At 48.3% G+C, this 15,553-nt stretch overlaps 1 protein-coding gene across 1 annotated transcript in view; it reads right to left on the bottom strand.

Moving 5' to 3' along the window:
• PAPPA (pappalysin 1) overlaps positions 1-15,553 on the bottom strand; it is a 180,709-nt gene that overhangs the window by 23,613 nt on the left and 141,543 nt on the right. Inside the window, exons 15-18 of the mRNA XM_074161106.1 lie at positions 9,443-9,626; positions 6,614-6,824; positions 5,833-6,004; positions 2,348-2,495 (exon numbers count right to left, since the gene is read on the bottom strand). Of these exons, the coding sequence (XP_074017207.1) occupies positions 2,348-2,495; positions 5,833-6,004; positions 6,614-6,824; positions 9,443-9,626 (715 nt within the window). The remainder of the gene's footprint in view (positions 1-2,347; positions 2,496-5,832; positions 6,005-6,613; positions 6,825-9,442; positions 9,627-15,553) is intronic.

Genomic DNA, 15,553 nt, shown 5'->3' with positions numbered 1-15,553 from the left:
CTGATTAAGCAGAGGCTGTTGAACTCATCTCACCTACGACACGACGAAAACCTACCGTCTGATCTATCAAATTTACAGACCTTCAATAATAATCTTTCAGAGGGTGACCAAACCTAATGATACTGCAGACGAGCTATCACCTAAGTCCCACAGTCGATAAGACGTACACAGAGAGGTAATGATGGCTTTGTTCACACATAAACCTGCTTTTTCTCTGATTAACTGTCATGCCCAGTGGGAATCCTGTCCCTTCTTTATTAAAACACGCTGTGATACTCTGCAGCAATATCCCAGAGCCCTGTGGTGACACAACCGTAAGCCCTAGCGTGTTGGACCATTACCATTTCCCCCCTGGAAAATCACTCTTGAATGGCACAGCTGCTGCAAACATGTCATTAGGATTTCTGCACTCCAATCAGCGCTGGGGGAGGAATTAATCTCCGCACTGGTTTGGAGAGCTGAACCTTGGGCTCAACACACACCTCAGCCTGGAAGGGCAGATTAGGTGCCTGAGGAATTACCGAAGGTGTGTGGGATTCATAGTGACCAGGACTGGATGCTATTATTTTCCCCACCTGCTTCTGCCTTCTCACGTACTCCCACACGGAGGAGTCAGCGGGAGCGGAGCAGACTCAGGCTGTTGAACCAGGAAACGCTTGGGGTTTGTTTTGCTTTCCCAGCGCACGCGGTGGTGGCTCCACGGACCTGCTGGATGAGGCCCATTGCCACCAGCCCCATCGCGAGTGAGCGGCAGGAGAGCGCCTTCTCGGAAGGACATCGATCAGGCTTCCAAAAACACAAAGAGGAGAAGAAAACCCCAACCACCTCATCCTGAAAGGTGGTGCTGGGCGAGCCTAACAAAGTGTGTGGTATGTCTCCATCTGCTGAGGATAAGAGCCAACGGCCGCCGTGCCCTCGCCGAGCTCTTCCTCCCTCTCCAGCGAGAGCCGCACTCTTGTGGAAGATCTGGCCCATCAGTCCCTCGCTTCCATGGCATCTGTGTGGTCCCATCCCAGGATCAGGGCCACCGGACCATGCATCTGGGATGGGGACCTACTGACAGCCTCCTCAGCAAGGCTGGGAGAGGACTGAGCTGGCCAGTGCCTGCTGCGTGGGCAGCTGCAGACCCTCCTGCTTCCAGCACGGAGATGCTCCCCTCCAAACCAGGAATGGGTACTTCTCTCCTCGCAAAAACTGGGCCGACTCTGGGAGGTAACCTCCTCTCAAGGGTAAAACTCCTCACCACGTTAAGAGTCGCTGCAGCCCGCTCGCCGCTGGCTCTCCCGCGCCCCACCACGCTATTTACGCTCATGGAAAGGAGCGGGTCGGAATTGTTTTGATATATGATCTGTAATTGGCATCATTACAGAGCGGTGATCTCATCCAGGTCGTGTTCTCCTCCCCGGGGAGGGAACACAAGGAGGCTCGTGGTCCCTCGCATGGCTGCGATATAATGAGGGAGCCGCGCAACGAGGAAATTTTTCCAAGTTCAAAGGGACAGGGGGAGGGAGGAGGGGGCTGGCAGGGGCTGGGAGCGGGGCTGCAGGAAGGGGCCTCGCAGGTCTGTGCGGGATGCAGCCAGTGCAGCTCCCCTTGCAGCCCTTAGAGCAGGGAGACCTCAAAAAAGGGGGGTGAAAATACAACATAGTGTGTACACTTTGGTGTGTAGTCCATCCCTCCCTCTGCCTGGGGGACACAAAGCAAAGCTGAGCGCAGCAAGCACCCCAATGCTCATCACTCCTTGCAGAGGGACCAGACGCCCCAGAAAAGAGGGGGAAAACATACTCTTACAACAGCTCCTAAACATGTCACACCAAAGGGGATGCTTGGCTGGTCTCATATTCTTTCTGGAGAGACCTGAATTATCCTGGCGCTGCGCTTCCCTGCCGGCTTCCTGCCCTTCAGCCTCCGGGGTGTGAGTGTGTGCGTGTGGTTGAAGGAGGGGGACGTTACAAAAGTGTAGGAGAAAATGCAGGGACAACCTCTCCCTGTCTTTCGAGGTCTGGCTGTGTCTCTGGCATAGTCTGGCATGCTGGCTGCCCAGTAAAACCAGCTGGCCAAGACGGGACACGACGAAACTGGAAGTGCTTCAAGGAGCAGGCGATCAGAGCATGTTACGTGATGCTCGGCCCCTCAAAGATTCATGTTTCCTAAAAGCAGTTCCCTGAAAAGCCTCCCATAGCAGACTCTCACTCAGGTCCACAGGAGAAGGTGACTTCAAGGACTGCAAGCTCCTTCCTTCTTCCCTCTCATTCCCATGCTCTTCCTCCTCTCCTGTCCCCTGCTCTCCACTCCCGTTCGAGCTGCATCCCCCCGTGGCAGACGGCCGGGGACGATGCTCACAGACCTATTCCGTAGCCGCTGGCACACTGCAGCTTCAGGTGGCTGTTGAGCTGTGTGGGCAGTGCGCACTGGCCCTGCATCTCCCTGCAGAGATGAAAGGAGCCACTCCAGGTGCCATCCTTCCGGCAGTGAATCACGTTGCTTCCACGGCCCTGGGAAGGAGAGAAGGAAATAACGAGGATGGTCACAAAAACAGCAGCAAGGACAGGCCGAGCGGTGAGAAGTGGGCAGAGCTGAGCTGGGAGCAAAGTTCTGCTGGAGCTGGGAGAGCCCCCAGTTAGGGCTGTCAGCCTTGGGGGCAAGAAGGTGTTCTATTCCAAAGAATAAAAAAAAATGAAAGCATACAAACACACCCGCAAACCTTTTCTGTGCAATGCAATGGGTTTCCAAGGTCTCTACCTTAAAACAGACCTCCTCTGGTTGAAATAAAGGTGCATTCACCCCATTTGCCTTCTCTGTGGTTGTTGAGAGGTTTGCGCTGAATGCAGACAACCTTTCCCCTCTTCCCATTTTCTAACTAGTTGCATCATCTTTGTCTCGAAAAGGAAAGAATCCCCAATGGCCATCTGAAGGAGGAAGGAGAGCAGGGATGCTTAGCAGGGCAGAACGTGCTCTTTAGAGCTTGGCTGCCTTGAGTGACAGCGAGCGAAGAGGCTGAGACAGACACGCACGGAGGCAGGTGGAAAGGAGAAAAAAAAAAAATCCTCTGGTGTGGGAATGGGCAAGGAATAGAATATGACATTTCTCTTATAGAAGAGATTCTCTGTATGATACTGAAGAATGAATACCAAAGTCCGAGGGGAAATATCATGCCCTTTAGAAACAACAAAGGAGTGCACAGGCAATCTTTTGTCAGATCTATCCTCATGGCATTGGGGATTTCGGTGCAAGCTGTTCTGCTGGATCTGCAAGCCCAACTGCCATGGGGCAATGTGGGACATTCCACAGGAGGACGTCTGGGGTGGCTGGACTCCAAACCTCCTGCAGGGGGGCCTTGCTGGGTGGGAGAACCATGAAGGATCTCTGCTTCTTGTCGCTCGTTTTACATCCAGGCATGTTGCCTGCAATCAACCCTGCCTGCTCTTGGAGATTTTTGGGGATCCTCTGGGGTGCTGTCTACGCTGGGATCTCAACAGGGCTGCTGAACTGTTCTTAGGAGCTCTTCCCCACCTCCCACACCCGTTGTGGCACACCACAAGTCCCTGGTACTGGCACGGAAGATTGCGCAGCCTTCAGTCTTAGTCTCCTCCTTAATAGCCCAATGCTTTTTTTTTGCTCAGCTTTGTTGATGAACACAATGTCTAGTGAGATGCAAAGTGGTCTTATGGGCAGACTACTGCGTGGGACCTGCTTCCCCTTCTCTAGACATCTGGCCATTGCCAGAAGTAATACGAAAATCATATGAAAGGATAATGGACCAGATGGACTCAGGGTGTGATCCAGCTTGGTGACTCTCACCTGAGGGCCAGTTTGGCAGAGACTGATTAATTTAGATCTGACTGTTTATATGATTTGTGCACAATATTCAGAAATGGAAGACCCTTGCTCTGGGTGCCAGGGGAGGAACCTGCTTAAATGACCATTACATTCCTGGTGATTAAGAGATGCCATATGTACAGCTGAGTAATGATCTTTCAGCGTGGTGACAAATGCAGGAAGAGATCGCTAAGTGATAATTGAGCGCAATTTGCTGTTCTAGCAAGTGTGGTGCACTTCCATTGCAATTTGCATGCCAGGGTTAAGACATGATTTTTAAAGGTGAGCCATGAAACCTGATTTATATTCCTGGAGCTGGCCAGGCTTGAGGGTACTATTGTATAGTTTCTGCAACATACTCAGAGATCCCAGGATATCCATTGCTATAGTAACATACTGTCCATCACTCCCTGACCTGCAAAATCTCTTGTGAAAATCCCTGCTGGGTTTCTTGCTTGGATGCAACGTGCATTATCACCTTATATAGCTGAGAGAGACTTAGTGGGGTTTAATCCTTAAATAATTAACACCTCTCAAGTGGTTCTGCCTTGTGCCAGGAGTCTTCCCTCTTTTTCTGTCATCTACTTTCTGCGATAGCTGAAAATACCTTTCTCTGCAAATCCCTTTCTCAAGATGTTATCTGCTCCTTTGCTCAAGGTGCTTTCACAGCTGGACAGTCACTACACCCTTCCTGACAGTAAATAGAGACGTGGCTGTATCTCTCACTTTCCAGAGCTCACTACATTATTGCTGTAACTCTGACTCCACCACTTGCTCCTCTTCGCGTCCAGCTCATTTAAAAGCAAACACAACCCCGTTACACCAGTTGTCGTTGCCCTGGTGGCCCCAGTTTTCCTGGATGGCCGTGATGGTACATGTCTTCTCCATGCTGACCAGCCCCAGCAAGTGGGAGATGCACAAAGCTCTAGGAGATGCATCCCAGAGCTCCCAACCAAACTGCACCCACGGGTGCGACTTCTCATTTCACAAGGCCCATAACCTCACGTATGTCTTATAGAAGGAAACCTTTTCCAAGTGCCCTGATGCCAAACCACATGGCTCCGCCTGTTGTCCCTATGAAGAGGACAGACCAACCTGCCAGGGAATGGGGGCAGCAATTGGCTTTTAATGTTTGCAGCAGGCATCAGAGGTGTCTTGCAGATCACTGGCCCTAGGGCAGGGCTGGTCCCTTTTTAGTATGTCCTCCGAATTTGGAATGACACAAAAAGGCCTTTGACAGAGCACTCCCTGCCCTCTGCAGTGCGTGTAGTAGCAGCAGCTTCTACAGCCCCACTTTCTCTTCCCAAGCGTATTAAGCAGCAGCAGCACTTCTGGGAGAAGTTACTTATCTCACAAACTATAATTACCTCTGGTGAGGACAACTAAGCATTTCAAACAAGATACTGAAGGCCAGACCTTCCCCTATCAGTGAACACAGCTCCTAGGAAGTCAAAGGCAACACACTGATTTATACCAGATGAGGATCTGACCCTTGATGCCAAATGACACCTTCACAGCCAGAAAAACACGAAAGGTTAGAGACAGTTCACCTGAATAGTTGTAACCCCTATGAAGTTAAATTATCATATGGCAGGCATACATATAACGATAATGAGAAAAAGGATTGGGGAGAAAAGCAAGGTAAAATGAAATGAACAAACAGGACAAGTGTAGGTAACTCATATCCTACTTACTTTCATTCATTACTCCTTATTTTCTGCTCGATTTTCTAGCAGATTTTTCAGCCACTTATTGTCTGGAAACAGTAAGTTCCTCACTGCTAGTCCTCCATGGGCAATAATTAATACCATCACTACTATCATAAAAATAATATTTCCAGGCTCTTCACAGTAGTTCTCTCCCTCTCCTTTAATTATATATTTCCCTCTTCCATTTCTCTGTCTCTGGTCTCGGAAGACCTCAATGGCACTCGGCCCCTCCAAGATCAGGGTCCTTAGGGAACATATCCTAAAACTTGCATGGGCTGAGATAATCCGGGTAAGAGAGACTCACCGACTGATTGTCATCGTCTTCACACTTGATCCGGCATTCACTGTTGAACTGGAAGCCATTGGAGCACTGGTAGAGCCCGTGAAACTTGGAAGGCGGAGGGTCACAGGTAACGGGCACACAAGCGCCCGGCAGCCACGTGCCGTCTTGCGTGCACTGGATCTTAAAGGCTCGCCTTTTTGTGCAGAAAAAAAACAAGACCATTTAGTGAGCGGCTGAGTCAGTTCAGAGCCTCCAAAGCCTCTGAGCTCTGCTAGCAGGTTGCAGGGGATGGGTGTGCTTGAGCTTTTAACACTTGGGGAACAAGTCGTGAATCTGCGTCATGAGGTCTCGGAGTAAAAATAACGATTATTTGCAAAGCCAACATTGAGCTGCCCAGCCTAAACTCCTCTTTTGGTCTTGGACACGTCTCCCAAAAACTCCGCTTCCCAGGCTTGTGGGCTGTGGTTGGTTTGAAGTGGGTTTGTGCAGAGTCAGAAGTATACGATAGCACTAACCCTTTCCTGCAGCGTTTCAGAGGGGACTCCCCAGGCTGCATATCAAAGGGGTATTTCTAAGGTAAGGCCTGTTTTTTGAGCACTGGTTAGGATTTTCAAAGAGGCCTAAGTGAGCTGGGTGCCTAAATCCCCTTGAAACCGCACAATTATCTGCGTGAAGGAATTGCTCGGTGATACTCCTTACAGCACGTATAGTCTGTTATAAACAGCCCATCCCTTTCCCAAAATCATTTTAACTCATGGCTTTCTGAATCACGCTGACCGCATGGCATTACTCTTTCACGTACTTTCTTGCTTTTCTGGAGGATCCAGGGACATGGTAACCTGGTTTGCATTTGTACTTGCAAAACGAGCCCACTTTGTGCTTATCTTCTCGGCAACGAGTAGTCTGGAGATCCGCGTTGGGGACAATGGATGGTGCTCGACACATCAGCTCGCACAGGGCCTCCGGAAAGGACCACAGCCCATCCTCCATGCAGGTCAAGTTGCTGTTGTTTCCTGAGAAGAGCGGTGAGCAAAGTTAACAACGTTCAGAAGGACTGTTTTTTTCGAAATGTCGTTACACCCATAATACATCAAAAGCCACCTCAGCTGGTTTGACAAATTCAACTCTGTATGTCCTATGCATTTTCTCTTTCTAGATGATGGCATTAAATCATTAAGGACTCTGTTTTCAGACGACAGGCAGAGAGTGCTTATTTCAGGAAATGCTGTAGCATAGGGGAAACCACACTGGCTTTCTAATCTTTTGTATTTCTCTTCCTTATTTTGTTCTCCTCTGAAAGGAAGCTCATTTCATACATCAACCCCCTCCTCTCCAAAGTCATGGCATTAACAGAGGGTTTGGTGCCATTACATTCTTCATTCTGCTTCTGTGTTATATCTCTTCCCTGAATCTGTCCTTTTTTTTCCCGATTTTGAGCCTTTTGGAGCAGCATCTGTTAGTATTAGAGTCACTACTCCAACACAATGAGGAGCCATTCTCAGCTGGGGACTCTCAGTCCTTGGGGACTAGTGTGATAAATACGATTCATAATACTCATTAGAGACTCATTTTCCTTCGGAAGCTTTCTTGGCCAGCACCTCAAAGGTAAAAGATACAATAGACCTATTTGCCTCTGCTATGACCCACTTGACTTCAGAAGGTTAAGCTAAAAGTAGCCTAGTCTCAGTGTATTTTACATTCTTTGTTATTTTATGCCGTATGTTGAAAAAGAATAAGCTTTTCCTAAGAAACAAAGCACAGCTATGAGCCACTAACCCTTCAAAAATCCCTAATACTCTATTGAAATCCCCGAGCATTGCTGCAGGAACTCTTCTCAACCCACAAGGCATATTTTCGACAGCAAGCCAACTTCGGAGTTATCCAAAATAATACCGACAAACTGCTAACCCCAGAGCAATGCCATCTCTCTGAGAGGGAAGGAAGAGAGCTGGGGCATGAGGCTGGAATTCAAAGAAGAAGAAAACAAAAGGCTCTGGAGGGCTCAGGAAGGTATGTGGAGGAGCCCTCCTGCCCTACCCACAAAGATAAGAGAAGCCGCATTAAATCAGCCCTGATTTTTTCTCTCCCCTCCCCGACTGCAGAGGATTGCAGAGGGATTTTGTGCAGAAGGGAGCTCTTTTCTAGAGCACCAACGTGCTCCTCTGCTCTGACTCATGCAGCAGCTCTGCAGACCAGCCGTGGTGATATCATACTTGCCACTGCAAAGTGATAAGCTGTGACATTACCAACAGTGGCTGTCATGACGTCAGTGATTGAATTAGGCGTGAGTCATCCCAACGCCATTCTCCAGAAGCTTAGTGGCAACATCTATTAGTCATCGCCGATGGCTGTACACCAAATGGTGCCTTTACCTCACAGCTCACAGAGTTTCTGGACAAAAGTGAGGTGATGCTACACCCCACAGCTGCCTGCCCTGACCTGGGGATTGGTCATCATCCCTCCAGCGACCCCCACCAGAGTCATCAACTGAAGCTCGTGCTGGTCACAATGAATATTATCATTTTCACTGCCCCTTCAAAAAAATTCCAGGCATTTTCAAGGAAAAAAACACCCCTTGTTGAAGATGACCCTCTGAGGGTATGAACAGAAAAAGGGAATTTTTTGATAAAGATCTCCCCTTTGACCAGTCTTAACTTTCACTGTGTGTTGGCTGCTGTGTGGTTACCCTCCGAAGTCAGAGTTAAAAGAATTAAGCAATTTGGTTATATATGAAGAAATCAACATATCCTTTCACTGAAATGAAAAATACTCCCCATGCCTCTGCTGGGCTTTGCAATGAATCCTAGCAGAAAAGGTGATACCACATGTACAAAAAAGCTTACACAGCGTTTGTACCTGAGCTGACAACAGCAGTGAAGATTACTCCACTGCAAGATGACAAGTTAATTTGGCTCTAATGTTCCTTCAAATTAACAATGATATCTTTTCTTGTTTCCTGAGGACCAGATCGAAAAGGCTAATGTGCCAGTGAGCAGAAGAGTCGATGGTGCTGAGAAGATGATGGGGACACTAGCAGAAAAGTAGCACAGAAGATGGGGAAGAAAAGGAAAGAGGGCAGCAGAGTGTGTTATTTTTAAGAAAGAAAAAAAAATTGTACAGAGTCACAAACAAGAAGAGGAGAGAAAGGTCAGAGGTAGAGCAAGATGAGTGTGGAAAGGAGAAAGGTGATGGATGAATTAGGAAAAACAGTGAGGGGGGCCTGTGCCACTGGGACATGGGACTTCAGTCTTCTCCTGCCTTTCCAAATACATGGAAGAGGCATGGAAGGGAGACAGACACAGAAAACAGAGAAGGCATGGGAAAGAAGATGAGAGACTTCAATTTGATTTATCCCCATGACTTTTCCATGTTTTGGTTGTATGGAAGCAATATTCACTGTCATTACTGCCTGGCCAGCTGTGATCAAGGAAAGGTCAAAGGAAGGTAATAGAGAGATGCAAAGGAACTTAACTTCTAATATAAATAAACCTTCCCATAGAGTCTCATAATTCTTCATACTTAAAATATCATGAATAATTCTAAAACAACAGCAACAGTACCATATATTACTGGGAATGGTCTGTCAGCTGTGCGGCTATCCCCAGGTCACGGCACAGACACCCTCCGATACCTTTCAGAAGAGCCGGAGGCCGGCAAGTGAAGGAGCATTTCTTGCCAAAGGTGGTCCCCTCGCTGCAGTTGAAGGTGGCAGGGTAGACATGGTACTGGTCTGGAACACCGCAGTCCACGGGCTCGCAGGTCACCTGCTTGTTCCATTTCCCATCCGTGCAAGTCATGGTGATGCTGGACTCCGTCTGGAAAAACACACACGCCTACAGCCACCACAGCCAGCAAGGGAGAGAGCAAAACCATGTCAAGCCTAATAACAGCCATTAATTTGGCTCACAAGTCAAGCAAAGCTGAGCCTGATCACTACCGTCATCATTTGGACAGGGGCTACTGAAAACACCGAGGTCCCACAAGAAACCAGGGGAGAGAACCAGGATGTATTTCCGTCACCTCTGGGCTGAGACACCAAAGTGCTTCAATATAAAGAGTGGAGCACTACAAATAATCCGAGCTCTTGTCTGCATTGCCTCCCGAGACATGCTGCGAGCCCTGTGCTCGCAAAGGAGTTCACCAGTCTGAGCTGTTTGGAGCTGACAGCTATCCCTCATCCCTCTCACCTTTGCAGTGACACAGCACCTCCGAGAGGATCCCCACGTACTTCGGAGCAGTCAAACTCACTCTTGGGTTTGAAGTAAAAACCAACTTGACGTGAACCCATTTGGGACTCCCATCCAAGGCTCTCCCAAGAGGTGTCAGTCACCCCTGGACTGGGGCACCAAGGGAGGTGGCCTGGGCCACGTCAACATTGTGTTCAGATCCTGACAGCTGCTGGAATGGCTTCTGCTATCAGAGTGCCCCGAGGGTCCAGATGAAACCAGGGACCTGCTGCCCTGGCACCAGGGACACGCATGCTGGAGAGACAGACTTCTTCCTGGAGGAGTTTGCCATGGATGGACCCAAGAGCATCCTGCACACACACCAAATAACGTTCACTTGGCACTTGAGAGGTCTGAGTACAGCGTCAATGCCTGTGCTCTGACTTCCCCAGTGTCACTCTACCGTCACAGCTACGCCACAGCTACGCCTCTGTGGATTTGAGGAATAATCCAAACAACGCAGTAGATTGAAATCCTGAAGTGCAAGGGAGAGAGGAAAAAACGGGGGAGGTAAAGGAGCCATCCACTCAAAGCCAAGATGAAGAATTTACAGGGTGATGGAAGGACAAACAGATGTTGGCAAAGAGAACAGAATAAACAATGTATCCACTTTTTAATTAAAAAGGGAAAGTTATTAAAAGAAGAATCTGGAAGTAGGACTCTTCCCTCCATACCAGAATAAGGAGAGGGACAGAGGAAAAAGAAATGTGAGAAACCCAAACAGAAGGGAAAGATACCGGCGAGGAATCTGACCAAGCCGTACAGCAGCGCTCCTCTGCCTCCAGGGAATATTTTATTCAGGGCTGGTACGCTCACAGGAGATTTGCACCGCCGACCATTGATCTGGGTTTATAAAAGGAAGGGGAATTTTTCTAGCACACATCAAAGGGACCTGGATTCCCTTTTTGCAAAAACACCCTAATGGTTTCAACAGAAGTTCAGACCTGTCTCCCTTTGATATATGGTTGCATTCAGAATGGAAAAAGCAGTCCCAGAGCTGAGAAACTGGACACTTCCCAAGTGGGCACAAAACCCCTTTCTAGACCGTGGAGTTTATTTAAACAGGGAGCACTGCTGATGGAAAAAAATGTCTTTTATACAAATTGAGAGTAGCACATTCCGGGATTCTCAGAGCGCTCAGGTGAAGTGACACTCTGTGTTCTCATTCCCAATCATTTTGCTCTCCAGAGGCTATTAATTCTGCCTTTGTTGCTTATCAGATTATTTGCTCCATTAAGAAGTAGATATATATTCATATTCTGTAGGCAGTTGATGATTTGAAGATACCTGTGCTTGCAGGAAGTTGTGTTGTGATGGCCACAGGAGAAGGGATGATACAGAATATTGCCATGTCTTCACAGTGCATACGCACAGCAGCATCACCACCACATTTGCACTCCAGGCTGGGCTGCTCCAGCATTCAGCAAAGCCTCCATTGCCCTTAACAGATGCTATCACCAAATAACACTCCGGCACCGTGGCTGCTGGGCACCTCCACAGCAGGAGGTTAAAACATAAACCCAAGCTATTGATGTCAAGGGCCACCCAAACATTACGGAAAAGACCTGGGTCTTGCACTGTATCTTGCTGGATCCACGCTGAGCATGAGGAAGCTCTACCAGCGACAGGAGATTCAACTCAAAGAATTCAGTTATTAGCATTGGTGTGATCTAGTTTGGGAATGAATGATTGCTCCTGCTGGCTGACACAGTATGGTGCACAAGGGAGTTTCTCTAACGACAGGGATGCGCATCAGATGTAGCTCTACATAAATAAACAGCGCAAATTCAGAACCCACAATATAAAACAAAAATTAAAACAGAAGCAATATCTGTGCGTGACAGTCACACCTTAGAAAAAATGAGCAAGAACGTTTTGCCCAGGCTAACACCAAGGGTATTTCAGCCGCAGACGTGGTCTTTGTTAGCAGGAAGCTGTAGGAGGACACTCCAACGTGCTGGAAATGCAATGTGCCCGGGGTCACCCCTCCTTGGAAGGGATCCCTCGTCAGAGTCAGACTCCCACTGCACTTTATTTCTGCCCCTGTTCTAGACCTTGATATGAAAAAAAGAGTCAAGTCTCTCCACGTTTTCATCTCTGGGTTTTTCCCCATGGTACTTTCCCAACAAAACCACTGACCAAATCTGGAAGAGTCACCTCCTTCCAGACCCGTACGGCTTTTCCTCTTCCTGGCAAAATGGTGAGCCCATTCCCAGGCAGAGAAGCCGTGCCCATCTGGGTAAGATCCTGGCTTCTCGGCTTTTTCCGGTAATTTGTTCCACACTTTGTAGGATGGAAGCTGAGGTTTTCAAGGTCAGACATAATAATGGCACATTTTAAAGCATGTCTATCATGTCGTCACTTCAAGCACATGCGTTTCTGCAGCAGAACAGAACAGAGAACATTCCCCGCAATGGAGACAAAGAGTAGTGGCTTTGAAAGCACAGAGGAGAACCCTACCATGGAAATTAATGTAGATGGCACCCACCAGCTTTCAGCTTCTCCTTCTTGCAATGTCCCACCCGAAGGTGGGATGACTGCGGTGCTCAGGGGCAGGACCCCAGGCTGCTCAGCTCTCCCCAATGCCACGCCACACCTCGGAGGGGGGTGTTCCAATCGACTCAGCCTGAGCAGAGCCACCTTCGGACACGGCACTGGGGCTTTGTGGCAGCATCTGCGCCTGCCTGTGCGGCTCTCCCACCCGAAGCCTGAGCAGGCACGTGCCCGTTTCGCCTGTCTGATCTGACAAGGTCATCCAGCTCACAGCAGTCCATAGGAAGCACTTGGCTTTCTCATCTGGTTTATTAGCTGTCACTTTGGGCACTTTGTGCTGCCTTGACTGGCATCACAGCAACTGCTTCCCTTCATGTCCTGCCTTCCAAAAGAGGCTTGCGCAAGGAGGGAGGGTGGGCAAGGAGGAGAAAAGAGGAGGGGGGGAGGGAGAAAAAAAGGGCCTCCAAAGATACAGTGTGCAGTACAGTGAAGAGGATGCAAACTTACACAAATCTGGTGCCAGAAAGATTTGTTTCTTGGGACTTTTAACAGCTTGGGAGAATTCACGTCTCCTTCCTGCTGCCCAAGATCCCAGCCGGCTCCTTCTTCAAGCGATGCTTCACGTGTGAAGTTTCCTCTCCTTAAAAATGAACAGCTGTGCCCTCCCCTCTAAGTATTCTTCCACTTCTGCCCACTACTGTGTCTCTAATTGAACCCACATGAGCCGCGCTTTCTTTTCCTGGCATGATTGATGATGCCTTTGCACAACATTAGGGAGCTGCTGGGTTTTAAATAACACCTCTTGACCAGAGCAGCAGTGGTGGTAGCTTCAAGGAGAGATGACAACAAGCCACTGAATGAGTGGGGCTTTCAGTGAAGGACAAGGGGGAGGAAAGCAGTGAAAGACAAAGCGGGGAAAAGGGGGAGAAGAGAAGAAAGAGCGATGGAGTTGTCAGGGGGGTGGGAAGAAATTGGAGGAAAATGAAAACATCCCGAGATCTTCTTTGTGAGAAAGATACATGAAGGGTTTTGCTCCATCACTATGCAAACCTTTTTTTGTTGTCGCTGCTGAGTCCCTAAATGAGGATGAGAAAGAGCCCAAGGGTCTGTAAACAGCTTAGCCATCTCTTTTTTATTTATTTTCAAACAGCAAACAGTTTCTACTGCACATTAGTGCTGATGGTTTTAGGATTTGGTGATTTTATGGAGTTTTAACAGAATTTGGGAATGGGAGCTTCTCAGAGAACAGAGATGAATGAATTTTTTGCCCTAAGACTGATTAAAATGGTGGCTTCAGAAGACACAGAGGCCAGAAAGTGCAGAAACTGTTACTAAGATTTTCAAAGACCCCTTAGATGTGAAAGATTGATTTGAAATGTGACTTGTGCCCCCACATTTCTGAGGTGCTTTTGAAAATTTTGCTTTTAATTCTCTGTTCACTCCTTTTTTCTGCCTTTCAGTGAAATACAGAAGACAAATGCAGTTCAGATGCTAAACCAGGGTGTTTTCGCTGGTCTGCCAACCATCTTCATCATCATGCAGTGGTCATGGGCCAGCGATGTTCAGTCTGCTCTTTGAGACACCACACCTCACCTCAGCCTTCTTCCTACCCAAGAGTGTGAAACATCAGCATGAGCAGAGCTACTTTCCTTCCTCCTCTTCCTTGTGCAGCCCTCCCCACTGTCAGTAAAATGAGAAAAAAATTAGCTCTAGACCCTAAAATCAGCCAATCAAGCAAAATATCCAACTAAATGACCACAGTGAAGCAACCAGCAGCTTTGTGCAAGGCTCCTCAATCACAGCAGAAAGTCCCTCTGACCATCAATAACAACCCAATGCCCTACCTCATCTCCAAATGCCTGTGCTCAGAAGAGGATCTGAAGCTGCGAAGCAATTGTGGAAGGAGCACAATGCAATTCAATACAACACAAGACAAGGAATCCAAACCATGGATTCCGGACTTTCTTGGATAATTCATTTCTTGCCTACATGTTCCACAAGATCTGTCTTGAAGCACCTGACATAAAGAAATAAGACAAGACAATAGCGAAAGAAACTGTCCGTTCCTTTTCAACAGATCTCCAAAGCACATGAATAAACTTTTAAAGCATGTGTTTAATGTGCTTAGCTGAATATGAATATCTTTAAGATGCTCCACTCCTTCCCTGGTTCAAACAGTGAACACACAGCACTAAGCAAAACAAAGCCATTGGCCTCAGGGTTTTTATCAGTGGAAAAAAGATGATGAAGCGCAATAGTAGACCAGGGGGAGAGGAAGCGTGTTGTAAGAGGCAGTGAATCACATTAGCTAAGGGTGCGAAAATCCTCCTCTCCTGTCATGTGAGTCTGATCAAGGCTCTGAAACCAAACTTCTCAGAGCAAAACCATATACAGTTGGCTGAGTCCCCAAAAAAGGTACGTCTCGTATTTAAATAACACAGCGCCGGTGAAACATGTTTAGGCTGTTTTATTTGGTTTGGGATTCCTGTGTGCTCAATGTACAGATCTCTTCCAACTATTTCCTGGTTCAGCCATTCAGGCTCGTTTGAGAACTTGTTTTCTGTTCTGTAAAAATGCTCAGCTGGAGCTGGGGTTCTGGTGCTGATGCCAATTAGGATGGAAGAGGCCCAGCTCGCGGGGTCCTGTATTTGTTTTGTAATTGAGTTGAAAGGGCTGACTCATTCCCCTCCACTCTGTCTCCCCGCTCCGCGAGCTGATGGAGAACACGGTATTTCACAAACCCAGGCGGGCTGTGAGCACGGCCGCTGCCCCCAGCCCTCCCCGGCCCCAGATGTGTGTGCTGCCCCAAAAACCAGCAAGAAGGTGCCGATGGGGGAAACCACCCTCATGTCGTGCTCATGGGATCCAGCACCATTAGAGATGAGAGGAGAAACTGGGGTGCTTGCCCCACACCCCACTCCCCACAGTGTCCTGAGGCTGGGACATGCTCCACATACACCCTTGGCCACCTCCCCCAGCACAAAGGATCTGCCTATTTTTAATGTTTAAAGAAACTGATAGTT

The sequence above is a fragment of the Numenius arquata genome, chromosome 19 (assembly GCF_964106895.1).
Source record: "Numenius arquata chromosome 19, bNumArq3.hap1.1, whole genome shotgun sequence".
In the NCBI taxonomy this organism is placed as follows: domain Eukaryota; kingdom Metazoa; phylum Chordata; class Aves; order Charadriiformes; family Scolopacidae; genus Numenius; species Numenius arquata.
This window is presented reverse-complemented; position numbering and strand designations above follow the sequence as displayed.